This window comes from Elephas maximus, chromosome X (assembly GCF_024166365.1).
Source record: "Elephas maximus indicus isolate mEleMax1 chromosome X, mEleMax1 primary haplotype, whole genome shotgun sequence".
Lineage (NCBI taxonomy): Eukaryota > Metazoa > Chordata > Mammalia > Proboscidea > Elephantidae > Elephas > Elephas maximus.
The window spans coordinates 99,279,753-99,298,287 of NC_064846.1; the positions used below are offsets into that span (position 1 = coordinate 99,279,753).

Here is an 18,535-nt window from a genome sequence, read left to right on the forward strand (position 1 = left end):
AACAAAGCCAGCGGCCGACCGTGGAACAGGCCATCAGTTGCTCATAAGCAAGTTCAACTTGAAACTGAAGAAAATTAAACAAGTCAATAAGAGCCAAAGGACGATCTTGAGTATATTCCACTTGAATTCAGAGACCATCTCAAGAGTAGACTTGAAGCATTGAACACTAATGACCAAAGACCGATGAGTTGTGGAATGACATCAAGGACATCATCCATGAAGAAAGCAAGAGGTCATTAAAAAGACAGGAAAGAAAGAAAAGACCAAAATGGATGTCAGAAGAGTTTCTGAAACTTGCTCATGAATGTTGAGTAGCTAAAGCAAAAGGAAGAAATGACGAAGTAAAAGAACTGAACAGAAGATTTCAAAGGGCTGCTTGAGAAGACAAAGTATTATGATGACATATACAAGGGGCTGGAGATAGAAAACCAAAAGGGAAGAACACACAGCATTTCTCAAGCTGAAAGAACTGAAGAAAAAATTCAAGCCTCGAGTTGCAATGGTGAAGGATTCCATTGGGAGGATATTAAACAATGCAGGAAGTATCAAAAGAAGATGGAAGGAATACACAGAGTCATTATACCAAAAAGAATTGGTTGCTGTTCAACCATTTCAAGAGGTAGCATATGATTGGGAACCAATGGTACTGAAGGAAGAAGTCCAAGCTACACTGAGGCATTGGCAAAAAACAAGGCTCCAGGAACTGAAGGAATATCAATTGACATGTTACCACAAACAGATGCAGCACTGGAGGCGCTCACTCATCTATGCCAAGAAATTTGGAAGACAGCTGCCTGGCCAACTGACTGGAAGAGTTCCATATTTATGCCTATTCCCAAGAAAGATCATCTTACTAAATGCAGAAATTAATATCACATGCAAATAAAATTTTGCTGAAGATCATTCAAAAGCTGCTGCAGAAGTATATCGACAAGAAACTGCCAGAAATTCAGGCCAAATTCAGAAGAGGAAGTGGAACCAGGGATATCATTGCTGATGTCAGATGGATCCTGGCTGAAAGTAGAGAATACCAGAAGGATGTTTACCTGTGTTTTATTGACTATGCAAATGCTTTCCATTGTGTGGATCATATCAAATTGTTGATAACATTGCGAAGAATGGGAATTCCAGAACACTTAATTGTGCTCATGAGGACACTGTACTTGGGTCAACGGGGAGTCATTCGAACAGAGCAAGGGGATACTGCGAGGAAAGGTGTGCGTCAGGGTTGTATGCTTTCACCATACCTATTCAATCTGTATGCTGAGCAAATAATCCGAGAAGCTAGGCTATATGAAAAAAGAATGGGGCATCAGGATTGGAGGAAGACTCATTAACAACCTGCGTTATGCAGATGACACAACCTTGCTTGCTGTAAGTGAAGAGGGCTTGAAGCACTTACTGGTGATCAAAGACCACAGCCTTCAGTATGGACTACACTTCAACATAAAGAATACAAAAATCCTCACAACTGGACTGATAAGCAACATCATGTTAAATGGAGAAGACATTGAAGTTGTCAAGGATTTCCTTTCACTTGGATCCACAATCAACACCCATGGAAGCAGCAATCAAGAAATCAAAAGACACTTTGCATTCAGTAAATCTGCTCCGAAGGACCACTTTAAAGTGCTGAAAAGCAAAGATGTCATCTTGAAGACTAAGGTGCGCCTGACCCAAGCCATGGTATTTTCAATCACCTCATATGCATGTGAAAGCTGGACAATGAATAAGGAAGACTGAAGAATAATTGATGCCTTTGAATTGTGGTGCTGGCGAAGAATATTGAATATACCATGGACTGCCATAAGAACGAACAAATCTGTCTTGAAAGAAGTATAGCCAGAATGTGCCTTAGAAGCAAAGATCTCAAGACTATGTCTTACATACTTTGGACATATTATCAGCAGGGATCAGTCCCTGGAGGACATCACACTTGGTAAAGTGCAGGGTCAGCAAAAAAGAAGAAGACCCTCAATGAGATTGATTGCCATAGAGGCTGCAACAATGGGCTGAAGCAGAGAAACTATTGTGAGCATGGTGCAGGACCAAGGAGCATTTTGTTCTGTAGCACATAGTTTCACTATGAGTCGGAATAAACTCGGCAGCACCTAACAACAACATACAAAGTCCACAGCCAACATCGTCCTAAATGAAGAGAGTCTGAAAGCATTCCCCTTGAGAACGGGAACCAGACAAAGATGCCCTTTATCACCACTCTTATTCAACATTGTGCTGGAGGTCCTAGCCAGAGCAATTAGGCTAGAAAAAGAAATAAAGGGCATACAAATTGGTAAGAAGGAAGTAACAGTATCTCTGTTTGCAGAGGATATGGTCTTATACACAGAGAACCCCAAAGAACCCACAAGAAAACTACTGGACCTAATAGAAGATTTCAGCAAAATATCAGGATACAAGATTAACACAAAAATCAGTTGAATTTCTCTACACCAACAGAGAGAACTTCGAAGAGGAAATTACCAAACCAATACCATTGACAGTAGCCCCCAAGAAGATAAAATACTTAGAAATAAATCTAACCAGAGATATAAAAGACGTATACAAAGAAAACTACAAGACACTACTGCAGGAAACCAAAAGAGACCTACATAAGACAAAAAACATACCTTGTTCATGCATAGGAAGACTCAACACTGTGAAAATGTCAATTCTACCCAAAGCGACCTACAGATACAATGCAATCCTGATTCAAATTCGAATGGCATTTTTTAATGAGACAGAGAAACAAATCACCAACTTCTTATGGGAGGGGAAGAGGCCCCAGATAAGTAAAGCATTACTGAAGAAGAACAAAGTGGGGGCCTCACACTACTGGATTTTAGGTAGTCAAAACAGCCTGGTAGTAGTATATCAACAAATGCGTGGACCAATGGAACAGAACTGAGAATCCATATGTAAATTCATCTGTCTATGAGCAGCTGGTATTTGACAAAGCCCCAAGTCCATTAAACAAGGAAAAGACAGTCTCTTTACCAAATGGTTCTGGCATAACTGGATATCCATCTGCAAAAAATCAAACAAGACCCATACATCACACCATGCACAATACCTAACTCAAAATGGATCAAAGACCTAAATATAAAATCTAAAAAGATAAAGATCATGGAAATAAAGGTAGGGACAATGCTAGGAGCACTAATACATGGCATAAACAGAATACAAAACATTACTAACAATGCAAGAACTCCAGAAGAGAAACTAGATAATTGGGAGCTCCTAAAACTCAAACACTTATGCTTATCAAAAGACTTCACCAAAAGAGTAAAAAGACTGGGAAAACATTTTTGGCTATGACAAATCTGATCAGGATCTAATCTCTGAAACCTACAACATACTGCAAAACCTCATCAACAAAAAGATAACCTAATTAAAAAATCGGCAAAGGATATGAACAGGCACTTCACCAAAGAAGACATTCAAGTGGCTAACATGAGGAAATGCTCATGATCATTAGCCATTAGAGAAATGCAAATCAAAACTACAATGAGATTCCATCTCACCCCAACAAGGCAAGCATTAATCCAAAAAACACAAATGTTGGAGAGGTTGTGGAGTGACTGGAGCACTTAAACACTGCTGGTGGGAACGTAAAATGGTACGACCACTTTGGAAAACGATTTGGCGCTTCCTTAAAAAACTAGAAATAGAACTACCATACAATCCAGCAATCCCACTCCTTGGAATATATTCTAGAGAAATAAGAGCCATCACACAAATACATATATGCACACCCATGTTCATTGCAGCAGTGTTTACAATAGCAAGAAGACAGAAACAACCTAGGTGGCCCATCGGTGGATTAATGGATAAACAAATTATGGTGTATTTACACTATGGAATACTACGAAACCATAAAGAGCAATGATGAATCTGTGAAACATCTCATAACATGGATAAATGTGGAAGGCATTATTCTGAGTGAAATTAGTTGCAAACAGACAAATATTGTATGAGACCACTATTATAAGAACTCAAGAAAAGGTTTAAACACAGAAAAAAACATTCTTTGATGGTTACAAGGGTCGGGGCAGAGGGACAGGTGTATTCACTAACTAGATAATAAAAAAAGAATTATGTGAAGGGAAGGACAACATACAATACAGAGGGTGTCAGCACAACTGGACTAAAGCAAAAGTAAGAAATTTCCTGAGTACAAACACTTCGAGGGACAGAGTAGCAGGGGTGGGGGTCTGGGGACCATGGTTTTAGGAGATATCTAGGTCAATGGGTATAACAAAATTTATTAGGAAAATGTTCTGCATCCCACTTGGTGAGTGGCATCTGGGGTCTTAAAAGCTAGGAAGCAGCCATCTAAGATGCGTCAGTTTGTCCCTACTCACCTGGAACAAAGGAGAATGAAGAATTCAAAGACACGAGGAAAATATGAGCCCAAGAGACAGAAAGGGCCACATAAACCAGAGACTCCATCAGCCTGAGCCCAGAAGAAGTAGATGGTGCGCAGCTACCACAAATGATCGCCCTGACAGGGAACACAACAGAGTATACCTGATGGAGCAGGAGGAAAGTGGGGTCCAGAATTCAAATTCTAGTAAAAAGACCAGACTTAAGTCTGGTCTGACTGAGACTAGAGGGACCCCAGAAGACATTGCCTTCAGACTCTTTGTTAGCTCAAATCTAAAACCATTCCTGAAGCCAACTCTTCAGACAAAGATTAACCTGGAGTATAAGACATAACATGATACTCATCGTACTTTTTAGCTCAAGTAGATACATGAGACTAAATGGGCAGCTCCTGTCCAGAGGTGAGATGAGAATGCAGAAAGGGACAGGAGCTGGTTGAAAGAACACAGGAAATCCAGGGTGGAAAGGAGGAGTGTGTTGTCACATCATAGGGAGAGCAACAAGGGTGACATAACAACTTGTGTATAAATTTTTGTATGAGAAAGTAACTTGAACTATAAACTTTCACTTAAAGCATAATAATAAAAAAAAAAGACCTAAAGAAAAAAAAAGAGTGGGCAAAGGATAGGAACAGACACTTCACCAAAGAAGATATTCAAGTGGCGAACAGATACATGAGGAAATGCTTGCGATCATTAACCATTAGAGAAATGCAAGTCAAAACCGCAATGAGATACCATCGCAGCCCGACATTACTGGCACGAATCAAAAAAACAGAAAATTACAAATGCTGGAGAGGCTACAGAGAGATTGGAACTCTTATGCATTGGTGGTAGGAATCCAAAACAGTACAACCATTTTGGAAAATTATATGGCGCTTCCTTAAAAAGCTAGAAATAGAAATATCATATGATCCAGCAATCCCATTGCTAAGAATATATCCTAGAGAAATAAGAGCCGTCACACGAATAGACATATGCACACCCATGTTCATTGCAGCATTGTTCACAATAGCGAAAAGATGGAAACAACCTAGGTGCCCATCAACAGATGAATAGATAAACAAACCTATGGTACATACACACAATGGAATACTACATAATGATAAAAAACAATGATGAATATGCAATGCATCTCACAACATGGATGAATCTGGAGAGCATTATGCTGAGTGAAATAAGTCAATCACAAAAGGACAAATACTGTCCTATAAAAACTCATGAAAACATTTACACACAAAAAGAAACAATCTTTGATGGTTATGAAGGACTGGAGGGGCAGGGAGGGGAAAACACTAAAAAAAAATTTTTTTTTTAAGTAGACAATAAATAAGTGGTAACTTTGGTGAAAGGTAAGACAGTGCACAATACTGGGGAAACCAGCACAACTTGTCCAAGTTAAGGTCATGGAAGCTCTGTAGACATATCCAAATTCCCTGAGGTACCAAATTTCTGGGCAGAGGGCTGTGTGGACCATAGCGTCAGGGAGCATCCAACTCAATTGCCATAACATAGTTTATAAAGAAAATGTTCTACATTCTACTTTGGTGAGTAAGTTCTGGAGTCTTAAAAGCTTGTGCACATCCATCTAAGATACTCCACTGGTCCCACCCTCTCTGGAGCAAGAGAGAATGAAGAAAGCCAAACACACAATGAAAAGATTAGTCCAAAGGACTAATGGACCACAAGTACCACAGCCTCCACCAGACTGAGTCCAGCACAACTAGTTGGTGCCCGGCTACCACCACCAACTATTCTGATAGGGATCACAATAGAAGGTCCCAGGCAGAGCTGGAGAAAAATGTAAAACAGAATTCAAACTCACACACACACACACACAAAAAAAGACCAGACTTACTGATCTGACAGAGACTGGAGAAAACCCAAGAGTATGGCCCCAGACATCTTTATAGCTCAGTAATTAAGTCACTCCTGAAGTTCACCTTTCAATCAAAGGCTAGACAGGCCCGTAAAACAAAACGCGACTAAATGGGCACACCAGCCCAGGGGTAATGATGAGAAGGCGGGGGGTGGGGGGGGACAGGAAACCTGGTAATGGGGAAACCAGATTCGGGAGGGGGACAGTGTTGACATGTCGTGGGATTGTGCACAGAGACTCCATGAGCCTGAGTCCAGAAGAGCTAGATGGAGCCCAGCTACCACAAATGATCACCCTGACAGGGAATACAACAATATGGGTATTAATTGTTTAATGAGAGACTAGTTTGCTCTGTAAACCTTCATCTAAAGTACAATAAAAAATTATTATTAAATTTAAAAAAGCAAAGATGTCACCTTGAGAACTAAGGTGGACCTGACACAAGGCATGGTATTATCAGTTACCTCATATGCATGTGAAAGCTGGACAATGAATAAGGAAGACCGAAGAAGATTTGATGCCTTTGAATTATGGTATTGGTGAAGAATACTGAATATACCATGGACTGCCAGAAGAATCAACAAATCTGTCTTGAAGAAGTACAGCCAGAATGCTCCTTAGAAGTAAGGATGGCGAGACTTCGTCTCGCACACTTTGGACATGTTATCAAGAGGGACCAGTCCCTGGAGAAGGACATCATGCTTGGTAGAGGGTCAGTGAAAAAGAAGAACACCCTCAGTGAGATGGATTGACACAGTGACTGCAACAATGGGCTCAACTATAGCGGTGATTGTGGGAATGGCACAGGACCAGGCAGTGTTTCATTCTATTTTGCATGGGGTCACTATGAGTCGGAACCATCTTGACAACACCTAACAACATAATCAGTTTCTTTATAAATCCAATATTTATTTGTCTTTGAGCTTGGAAACATTACATATAAACTTATAGATATATTTTAATACATCCATACATAGTATACAAATCATAAAAATTTACTCTGACAATGAATAAGAGCTGGACAATGTTGGCATTTTGTTCAGTTGTGGTAATAACTCCACTTGTGGAAGGGTCTGGATCATCTGGATTATTCCCCGGGAATGGGGATGGCACTTCTAGTCAGAAAATTAGTGCGAGTTGTCTGTATGGTCCTTTTCTGTTTTCCTTCACATATTTGGCAGTAACATCTCACTGCTTCCTCAATCTGCCTGTCGACTTTAGCAAAACGATCAGCTTTCGGGTCCATGTTTTCAAGCAACTGAAGCCCCTGATTTAGTTTAGAAAACTAGATCTATACAGCAGTGTTTTGAACAGTAAATCATAAAATTGAACATCTTCAAGTGAACATCTGAGAATAACATCAGCAAATTATGTGATGCAACACTGTATGTAGTACATGTTACTAATGATAAGATGTACAAAAAAAAAGGATGGTAGTAAGTATGGTTCCTTGTAACTAAAATACATCATAACTCAGGACTACTTGCATTAGTAATAACAGGATCTAGTGAATGGGATTGAATGGCTAAGATAAGGTGGAGAATGAGTTCATTGGCATTGTGGAATTCAAGGAACTAAAAGACTAGGATATTGGGAGGTTCACCTTCTTATGTATTGAAAATGCCAAAAATCAAGACAGGAGTTGTTTTGGAGAAACTGTGAACAGTAGATAACTCATCAAGAAATGAGAAGAAATTTTTTAAAAAATGAGAAGAAATGGCCTGGGAGCTGTTAGATCACACCAACAATGAAGGATACCAGGCAATATGGTCTGATGATATGAGATTCAAAGCTGGGGATTTTAGGGAGGAGGGAGAGTGATTTTAAAATGGCAATAAAAAGCAAGAAGGACATCTACTTCATCTCCAGGCCTAGCAATAGAAAGACAGAGCAAAAACAGTCACCACTCTGAGAGGGCTTCAGTGGAAGCCGTATCCTTGGCAGGGACCTAGATTTCTATACAGCAAGAATATGGACGGAACTTGCAGGGAAGGGGCTGCTCATAGAGGAGATTTTGCTGATAATGGACTGTGAATTTCAGAGGGCACAGTAGGAGGGTGAAAACCTTGGTGGCGTAGTGATTAAGAGTTCGTCTGCTAACCAAAAGGTCAGCAGTTCAAATCCATCAGGTGCTCCTTGGAAACCCTAAGAGGTAGGCAGTTCTACTGCGTCCTATAGGGTCGCTATGAGTCGGAATCGACTTGACGGCAACGGGTTTGGGTTTTTAGCAGAAGGGTTAGCGGAGTTGTGGACAGATGGGAGAAAAGTACAGAAGAGGGGATGTACAGAGCCTTTTGGGGCTTGCAGTGCTGGAAATTAGGGTGACCTGAAATCTTGGGTTCTTTGAGTGATTGCTGATAAACAGGGATGAAAGCACAATAAGGTTAGTCCTAGTGGATTCAAGGCAGTGTTGGCAAGACAGTGAGTTTTTGTGAATAGGGAAGAATGGGTTCATGGGGCTAACGTGAGCCTGATGTTTTGCAAATGCGTTGTATCTTTATTCTACCATCTTGAAATAGCTCTTTTGAGAATACAGAATGAACAAGTTCAGATTTTTTTTCTTTTCCTTAATAGACAGGAACATAGATAACATTTTGCAGCTATTACTTTGAGATGTAAATTTAATATTTTATATTTGTTTTTTTTAGAATGAACAACAAATTGTGGCAGCAAAAGCTTTGGAATATTTAGCTCAACATTCAGAAGACCCACATCAAGCACCACATCCTGTGGAGGTGAAAGGGTTACCTTTGCTTATCTCGCTTTTGGCCTGCAAACTTTGCTGAAATAGTATTGATGAGATCAGGCTGAGTCGATGCCTATACCATTGTTTCAGAAGGAGGAAAATGATTTGTCGAAAGGGAATTTTTATATACAGTAAATTTAATGAGGCAGGAGGGTGAGCTCGGGGCATGATAACTCCCAATGGTGTGACTAGTAAAATGCCACTGGGAAAAATAGGACACCAGAGGGGTTCTATAGTAGTTTCTTGTTGGCCAACTACACCTTAGGCTACACTTCCAAAGGGAAATAGAATCACAGAAATAAAAATAATCTGAAGGTATCTTGCATGCCTTAAGTCAAGTAAATATCTAAAATCATTCAGGACTTTTTTTTTAATTTTTAAAGTTTTTTTAGAGTTTGAAACTTTACAAACTACCTTATTTTGTCATTATGCTGTCAGGTCCCTTCAAAGAATAGTCATCCTAGTTTAGGTGGACCCAAAAGTCAGGTTCCTTTACACTATACCTGATGTTCTAGCAGGTGGTGTGGGGCAATGATGTGAATTCTAGAGCCATTTAAAATTTTGTTATAAGAAGCAATTTCATTTTAAAATTATTTTATTAAATTCCTCTTCCAAAATTACAAAATCGGTATGTTTTCATTGCAATTATTAAAACAATACAAAGATCTATAAATAAAATTAATCTCCCTCTTACCCACTTTTCTCACTTATGCCTCCTGGGGTAATCAAAGTTAATAACCTGGTGTATATTCTTCCACACGTTTCTTCCTAAGCATCACTTCCTATATTATTTTTTCATGCAGATATTTGTTTCATCTTGTTCTTCCAAAAATTTCTCAAATGCCGGAATCTGAAAATAAGTAAGTTATTTAACAGAAATGATGTATTCACCATTAGGCAAATTATAGTAACTTTCAATAATAACCTTATATTGAGAGATGTATAGTGTTCTGGAGCCAGTCTTCCTGGGTTCATATCCTGGGTCTGCTACTTACTAGATGTGTAACCTTGGGGAAGTTTCTTAACTTCTCTGGGCTTCAGTTTCCCCATCTGTAAAGTGAGAATAATAATAGTACCTACTTCATAGGGTTGCTGTGATGAGTCAATGAGTTAATATGTGTAAAACATTCAGAAGAGTTCCAGGCACTTAGTAAGCACTCAGTAGTGTTTGTTGTTGTTGTTATTTGCTGTCGAGTCAGCTCCGACTCATGGCAACCCCTTGTACAACAGAACAAAATGTTGCCCAGCCCTGTGCCATCTTCACAATCCTTGGTATATGCGAGTTCATTATTGCAGCCACAGGGTATTTTGAGTGCCTTCCAACCTAGAAGGCTCAGCTTCCAGCACTATATTGGACAATATTCTGTTGTAATCCATAGGGTTTTCAGTCACTAATTTTCGGAAGTAGATCACCAGGCTTTCCTTCCAAGTCTGTCTTAGTCTGAAAGCTCCTCTGAAACCTGCATCGATGGGTGACCCTGTTAGTATTTGAAACACTGACAGCGTAGCTTCCAGCATCATAGCAACATGCAAGCTACCACAGTATGACAAACTGGCAAGTGGGTGGTGGTCAATAGTGTTAGCTATGATCTAATTACAATATTGCATTTGTTTCTTCCTTTCCTTAGCAGGAGATTCAAATATAGACATATCTTTTAACTTTCCCACAGAACATATAACCTGGATGGCTTATTAATTCTGATCTTATATCAGTCACCCGTCTCCAAAAAAAAAGAAAAAGAGCTTGAAAATCACAGAGATCACTTTCTGCTCTAAAATTCTATGACCCTGTGATAAGAAACCTTACCAGTCATTGAAATCCTTTGCTGAGAGTAAGTGTAGAGGAGGGAAGAGAAAAAATAGGATATTGGGAATGAGAAATGGTATCCTACGGTGGGGAAAACTCATTGCCATCAAGTCGATTCTAACTCAATAGTGATCCTATAGGACAGAGTAGTACTGCCCCATAGGGTTTCCAAGACTGTAATCTTTACGGAAGGAGACTGCCACATCTTTCTCCCACAGAGCAGCTGGTGGCTTTGAACCGCCAACCTTTCGGTTAGCAGCCGAGTACTTAACCACTGTGCCACCAGGGCTCCTACAGTGGGGGAAAAGAGGTTGAAATGATAAATTAGAGACTTGAACAACAATCTTTGCAACTTTTCATTTTCTTAGTCTAGCTTTCAGGCACAAATAGAGGCTCTTTGGGGCACTTTTCTATAGAAAAGTTTTGGAACACTTGGAAAATACTCTTTTCTTCATTTTTTTAGAAATAAAGAAATGGATAGACTTTTGACTTGCTTGAATACAGGTAAATCTCTTCTTGGTTATTTTCAGTTCTCCATCTTACCTCTACCCGCTGCCATCTTACCTCTATCCTCTATTAAATTCTCCAAGTACATTGAGCATACTGACTCAAACATGAAGCTCCTTGTTTAACGTTTGCCACAGGAGTCTACCTTGGTTTCTTCATGCGTAGGCAGAGAAGGGTTTGTCATCACTAGCATTCATCTCCAAATATGATTTCAATTAAGTTTTCATTAAAATTTGTTCTAAAGACATTTTCCTCCTTCTCTCCTTCCTTTCTCCTTTCTTTCCTCCCTTCCTTCCTTATTGCCACTTGGTCCTAACCTAGGAATTGAATTGAATAGAGGAAAAAGGATCAAGACGAATAAAAATGTGCTGAACCCTGTGGTTTCTCTGGTTAATCAAATTCAGATTGTTTACTCTATTTCACAGCTGTCCATCTATCTACCAAGTCTGTGTCATCTCCCCTAAAAAGTCTGTGTCATCTCCCCTATCTACTAATAATTCCTCCCTATCCACTTCATTCAAGTTGACCTCCTAGCTACAATGCATTCCTTTTTCCAACTCCGTATTTTCTTCCATGGTGTTCCCTTTTGACTAACAGGTCTTTCCATTTCTACTGCTCATGTATCTATTTCCTTAGGATAAAACATACCCAAGATTCCGTATCTGAGAAACTCTACTTCATTTATTGCAACTGTTTAATTTTACACCTCAAAGAATACGTGTCAACAGGTTGCCAGCATAGCAAAATCGTTTAGGAGCCAAAACTTTTCAAAAGAGAAAAATTTTGTTGATTGGCAGTCTTATCTCTCAGAAGGGCATGTGAATATGTAATAGGTGCTTTCTGATGATGACGATGCATCCTGGTTCTCTACTCTGCTTTGTACCTGCCAGGGAGCTCAGTAAATATTATGTTAACCTGTTGATACTTTTCCAATTCTCACTTTCCATTTCAGTCTTTTTAATGACTGTTCCTATTCTTTATTTCCTTGCATGTAAATCATATCTTTCTACCTCAGGTGGTGAATTATTGCACTAATTAGAATTATAAATCTCTCCAAAGACATGTTCGTTTCCCAGAATTCGAGTTAGCACCCTCTTAGAGCTTGGTAATGCTTTCTTTCTTCCTTTTTTCATTTTAATTACTTTTGGTATGCACCAATACACAAAGAAAAAAAAAAGAATGTCTAAATTCATACTCATGTATGACTGATTTTCAAGCAGGATTAACGACTTTGCTGGAGTAAAAGGTGAAAGACCTCAACATCAAATTTTCCTGTTTGAGGCAGCATTCCTGAAACTTGCTCAGTCTTTTGATGGAGAAACTTTTACTTCAGACTCAAGAGCTGATGAAGCTCATTGGTTTCAAAAAATAGGTGAAAGGAAATTCTGTAGCTATGAGAAACGCTGTGGGACAGTGGAATCAGAGAGATGTGAGTTCAAATTCTGGCTCTGTCACTCATAGCTATGGGTACACAGGTAACTTGCTTAACCTCAGCTTTGTTATTTATAAAATGGAAACTATTATATATACCCATTATGGTTATTAAGAGTTTTAAATGAAGCAGTGTATGTACCTGGCACATGCTCAATAAATATTAGTTTTCTTCCTTTTCTATAGGAAATGGGTCTAAGAATTAAATAGGGATGAATTGTAACTTCAGATACCCAATGTTCTGCTCTTAAACTTGGTCTCGAATGCCCAATTTATCTCTAAATGTGATTCATCAAAAATAACTACATGCAACAATACAGATGAATCTCACAAACATAACGTTGACCAAAAGAAGCCAGATATTGAAGAGTAAAAAAATCTGGCAAAACTAATTATGGCTTTAGAAATGAGGATAGTGTTTACCCTTGAAGGGGGTGGTGGTGGTGATTGGACTTGAAGAGGACAGGAGTGGGGCTTCTGGGTTATTGGTAATGACCAGCATTTTTATTGACCTGAGGGCTAGTTACATGGATATGTTCACTTGGTGGAAATTCATCAAGCTGTACAATTATGAGTTCTGTAATTTGACGGCACTGGGTTTTAATTTACTTTATATAGGTTCGCCTTCTTTTGCTAATGCTGCTGTAACAGAAATATCACAAGTGGGTGGCTTCAGTGAACAGAAATTTATTTTCTCACAGTTTAGGAGGCTAGATGTCAGAATTCAGAGCACAGGCTCTAGGGGAAGTCTCTCTCTTGTTTGGGAAAATCCTTATCTCAGCTTCTCTAGTGTTCTTCTCCTAGGAAAGCTCCATGTGGTACCTATCTTTCAACCATTTGTGTTTACTTGCTTCTGTGCCTAATTTGCTCTTTTTATAGGTTTTATAGGTTAGGTTTAAGACACACCCTATACTGATATGGCTTCATTAACAAAACAAAGAAACCCCTATTCCCAAATAGTATTACATCCACAGGTATATGGGTTAAGATTTATAATACTTTTTTGGGGGGGTGGGGTGGGGCACAATTCAATCCATAGCAAGGTTCTATTTCAACTTTTTAAAAAAGTTAAAAAAAAAAAAACTGGTGGAGGCAATTACTACAGTGATTAACAAGCAAGAGGAATTAAGCAGCAATGTCAAAAAGTAGCCTGGTTCTACACGGACCTCTCCCTGCTTTATGGGATTTACTGAGGTTTTAATCTATGAGAAAAGGGAATAAATAAAGAGATATGGCTTCTAAGAAATTTATTCAAGTAATGGCAAATAATAAACATTTAAGCTATAGAAAGATTTCAGGAGATTGATTGTTTGAACCTTTGAAAAGTTATTTTACAATACTCCTTTTACCAAATTTTAATTTTGATTTTCCAAAGCGAAGATCATGCTGAATGTTGCCTAATGGGGCCTTTCACTACTCCTCGGGAGATGTGAATTTTTCCAGCAATCTTCTCCAACCCTTGCTTCTAGCGTACCCTGTTCTTTGCTGAATTTTAACTTCCCCACTTCCAGTTGGTGAGCTCATTGGTGATCCTCATTTTTAGATGGATTTGTACCAACTAAGAATTCTTATTGTATGTCCCCCATTTTTTTTTTTGTAAGTAAACACTATCTCCACTTGTCATTCTCCTAGAATTGAGGATTGGAAGTGATAGAAGTCTCTAAATTGCCTGGAAAAAACCTCTCTAAAAATCTAAAGTTAATTTTTTAACTCCTGAGAAACCCCTCATTAAAAAACAAACAAACCCACTGCCATCAAGTCAATTCCGACTCGTAGCAACCCGAAAGGACAGAGTAGAACTGCCCCATAGAGTTTCCAAGGAACACTTGGTGGATTCAAACTGCTGACCTTTTGGTTAGCAGCCATAGCTCTTAACCACTATGCCGCCAGGGTTTCCACCCCTGATTATGTTAATATTAAAGATATAGGTACCAGAGAGTGCAGTGGTAGAGACTAAACAGTATATTTTTATACTTAATTATTTCATGTTAACTTTCAGCTTGGAACTTAGGTGTGCAATCTGACAAGAACCCAGTGACAATGAGAGAGTTCTTCATACTTTCTTATAAGGTAAGTATCTTCTAAAAGGTATCTCGTGTATGGACTAAAACAAGAATAAGATCAATATGGGTATAGTCAAGAGCTAAGTAAGTATAAAGTAGGGTCTTAATCTAGGAACTTTTAGTATATTTCTAGTAGGAATGACCTAAGGAGAATTTGATCCCCATAGGGAATAATGTGAGAACATAGGACAGGTCTCCCAGTGCCAAAATATCACGAACAGCCATCGTGGAGCTGAAAATTCTACTCTTAGAGACTTAGTCCTTTGCCTTTGAAGGAATTTCAGTTTTCCAAAGCCCCATATTAAAATATAAGCGTTATTTAGGAGGGAAATACTCTAAGCAGTTATCAATTACCAACACATTAGGAAGGGTTATACCCAAAAAAACCACTGCCGTCGAGTTGACTCCGACTCATAGCGACCCTATAGGACAGAATAGAACTGCCCCATAGCGTTCCCAAGGAGCGCCTGGCAGATTCGAACTGCCGATCTTTTGGTTAGCAGCCGTAGCACTTAACCACTACACCACCAGGGTTTCCAGGAAGGGTTATAAGTCTATAGAAATATAAAATAGGCATCTGGGGATAAGCAGGGGCTGAAAAAAGAGATAAGAAGCTTGGTCCTACTTTATAATTTTTCCTAGAGTAGGTTCAGTGTGTAAGGATGTGTGAGTTTGTTGCTCAACTATAAGCATTTTTAAATAGTTGTAAGCCCCCAAGGTAGAGGTTAAATGCCAGAAAGAAGACCGATTATTGATGGGAAGAAGGTGGAGCTAAAGAATATCCCCATAAACATGATCTGAAATGTTAAGATAGATTAAATATTAAGATTTTGAGAGCTGGAAAGAACTGTAGAGATAATCTAGCACAGCCACCTCGTCTTATATATGAGTAACCTGAGGCCTAGAGAGACTGGGTATCTTGAAACGCTGTTGATTCAGTGATGGTGTTGATTATGATCACTAAAAGCTTTGGGAGATAAAGTTCTTGAAAGTTTAGGTATAATTGCCTTTTAAATTGGGTGAAGTAAATTAGCTTTAATTTTGACTATTTGTAATAGCACTAGTAGGACTGACTGGTGTATAAGAATCCCAAGTGGCCTAAGATTTTATTGTAGTAGAAAGCTGGGAGTTTTTTTTCTGAAGCTAGAGGACAAGATTTAACAATGAGGTTATGCCTTATGCCCAATGCCTGTCAAGATTTGACATTGTCTCTTTCAGTCATGACAATTTATGTACTAATTTAGCTCTGTTCAATACAGAGGAGAAATCTATTTGCCAGGGGAAAGTCACTTAGGAATTACCGCATAAGCCAAGAAGTAAATCACCAGATAGAAGCACAGGGACAAATGACAGGAGAGATAGGGAAACTGTAAAGAAATGAAGCTTTTCATCGCTAGGAAGGTGCTTAAAACACTGGAAAATAAAATAAAATGAAAACCGTAAATCAGTGTTATGATCTATATCATTTTTAAGGTGAAATGCCCTTTTCCAGCTGAATTTTGTCATTCAAACCGGATGTTGCTGATTTTCGTTCTGATTGCTTGGCTTCACCTGGAAGAATTCTCACTATTTGTTGATGCTCTGGTTATTTCTTATCAGCTGTCCCAGTTTTGTCCTTCCGATCAAGTAATTCTGATTGCACAGAAAACGTGTTTACTTATGGCAGCTGCAGTTGATCTAGAGCAAGAGAGAAAAGCTTCAACAACTTTTGAACAGGTAATGTGCAACCTTCAAAGAAAAGAGCTCAGTATGCTATTTGGTATCTTGGCTTTCTTTGATGCAATTCCGTTTTATTCTCTTTAGAGAATCATTTCCTCTGCTCCAGCAGCATATTTATTTTAAAGGTCTATAATGGTTTATTCCTTCCTAAGCAAAAGTCACATCTGCCTTGGTCTCTTCTTGTAGGAAGATTGAATATCTGTTCTTTTATAGTCTCTCTTCCGATGACCACTCTTTCCTAATGTGTTTTTAAATATTTTTATCTTCATCATATCCCTGTGACATCCCATCATTGACTCAGTTTTAACAAGAATAAGACAGAATTTCTTATCTTTGTCTGAATTCCACTCTCAGTTTCTTAAACTTTCCCTTTTAGGAAATGCCAACATCTCAGTCTCCCATACACCAATTGATTATTTAGGAATCTGTTGTTTAATTTCTACATATTTGTGAATTTCCTTCTCTTACTGATTTCTAATTTTATTCCACTGTGGTCAGAATACATATTTTGTATGACTTCAAATGCTTTAAATTTATTTAAAGTTTGTGCATGGCTTAGCATGTAGTCTATCCTGGAGAAGAGTGCTCGAGAAGCATGTGTATTCTGCTTGGGTTAATGGAGTGTTCTATGGGTGTCTGTAAGGTCTAGTAGGTTTATTAAAAAAAAAAAAAAAGTGCTGTTCAATTCTTCTGTATCCTTGATGATTTTCTGCCTAGTTGTTCTATCCATTATTGAAAGTGGGGTATTGAAGTCTCCAAATATTATTGTTGATTTGTCTTTCTTTTTTTTTCCTCTTCAATTCTGTCAGTTTTTGCTTCATGTATTTTGGAACACTGTTGTTAGGTGCCCTGGTGGTACAGTGGTTAAGCACTTGGCTGCTAACTGAAAGGGCAGCAGTTCGAACACACCAGCCACTCCGTGGCAGAAATATGTGGCAGTCTGCTCCCATAAAGATTTAACAGCCTTGAAAACCCCATGGGGCAGTTCTACTCTGTCCTATAGGGTTGCTATGAGTCAGAATCAACTCAATGGCAACGGGTGGTTGTTAAGTACATATATGTTTATAATTGTTGTGAACAATTATAACAATTGACCCTTTTATTATTATACCATTTCCCTCTTTATCTTTTCTGTTTGTTTATTTTAAAGTCTATTTTGTTTTATATTAGTATACCTACTCCAACTCTCTTATGGTTGATGTTTTCATGGTATATGTTTTTCCATCTCCTTTTATTTCCTACGTATTTGTATCTTTGAATCTCCTGTGTATCTCCTGTAGAGAGCATATAATTGGTTCTTTTTTGTTGTTGTTGTTGTTCTTTTTAATCTGATCTGCATGTATTTTGAGTAGATCATTTAACCCATTCAAATTTGATGTTATTGTTATGGTTGAGTTTACATTTACCATTTTTTTTTCGGCTTCGTGTGTATCATGTGTTTTGTGTTCCTCTATTCCTGTTTTTGGAAACCCTGGTGGCATAGTAGTTAAGCACTAGGCTGTTAACCAAGAGGTCGGCAGTTCGAATCCGCCAGGCGCTCCTTGGAAACTCTATGGGGCAGCTCTACTCCGTCCTGTAGGGTCGCTATGAGTCGGAATCGACTCGACGGCAGTGGGTTTGGTTTTGGTATTCCTGTTTTCACTACTTCCTTTTGCAATAAGTGAATGTTTTCTAGTGTAGCATTTTAATTTTTTTAATGTGTATTTTTAGTTATATTCTTAGTGGCTGCTCTAGGGCTTACAGTGTACATCTTATCAGAATTTACCTCAGATTTATACTAACCTAATGAGCTGTAGAAATGTTGCTCCTATTTAGGTCTATTCCCTCAACTCTTTTTTTGTGTGCTTATTATGTTGTAAACATTATACCTATATATGTTACGAGCACAAAAATGCATTTTTATAGTATCACATATAATTTTGTATCTTTTAGAGAAGAAAAGAGAACATGTTTATTATATTAATATTTCTTATTTACCATTTCTAGTTTTCTTCCTTGCTT

The 18,535-nt window shown here is 38.5% G+C and overlaps 1 protein-coding gene across 1 annotated transcript in view; it reads left to right on the plus strand.

The window, feature by feature from the left end:
- Positions 1 to 18,535, plus strand: part of TEX11 (testis expressed 11) — a 515,004-nt gene that overhangs the window by 370,442 nt on the left and 126,027 nt on the right. Inside the window, 6 exon segments of the mRNA XM_049871470.1 lie at positions 8,910 to 9,004; positions 9,811 to 9,867; positions 11,278 to 11,318; positions 12,607 to 12,693; positions 14,752 to 14,822; positions 16,415 to 16,531. Coding sequence (XP_049727427.1) covers positions 8,910 to 9,004; positions 9,811 to 9,867; positions 11,278 to 11,318; positions 12,607 to 12,693; positions 14,752 to 14,822; positions 16,415 to 16,531 — 468 coding nt within the window.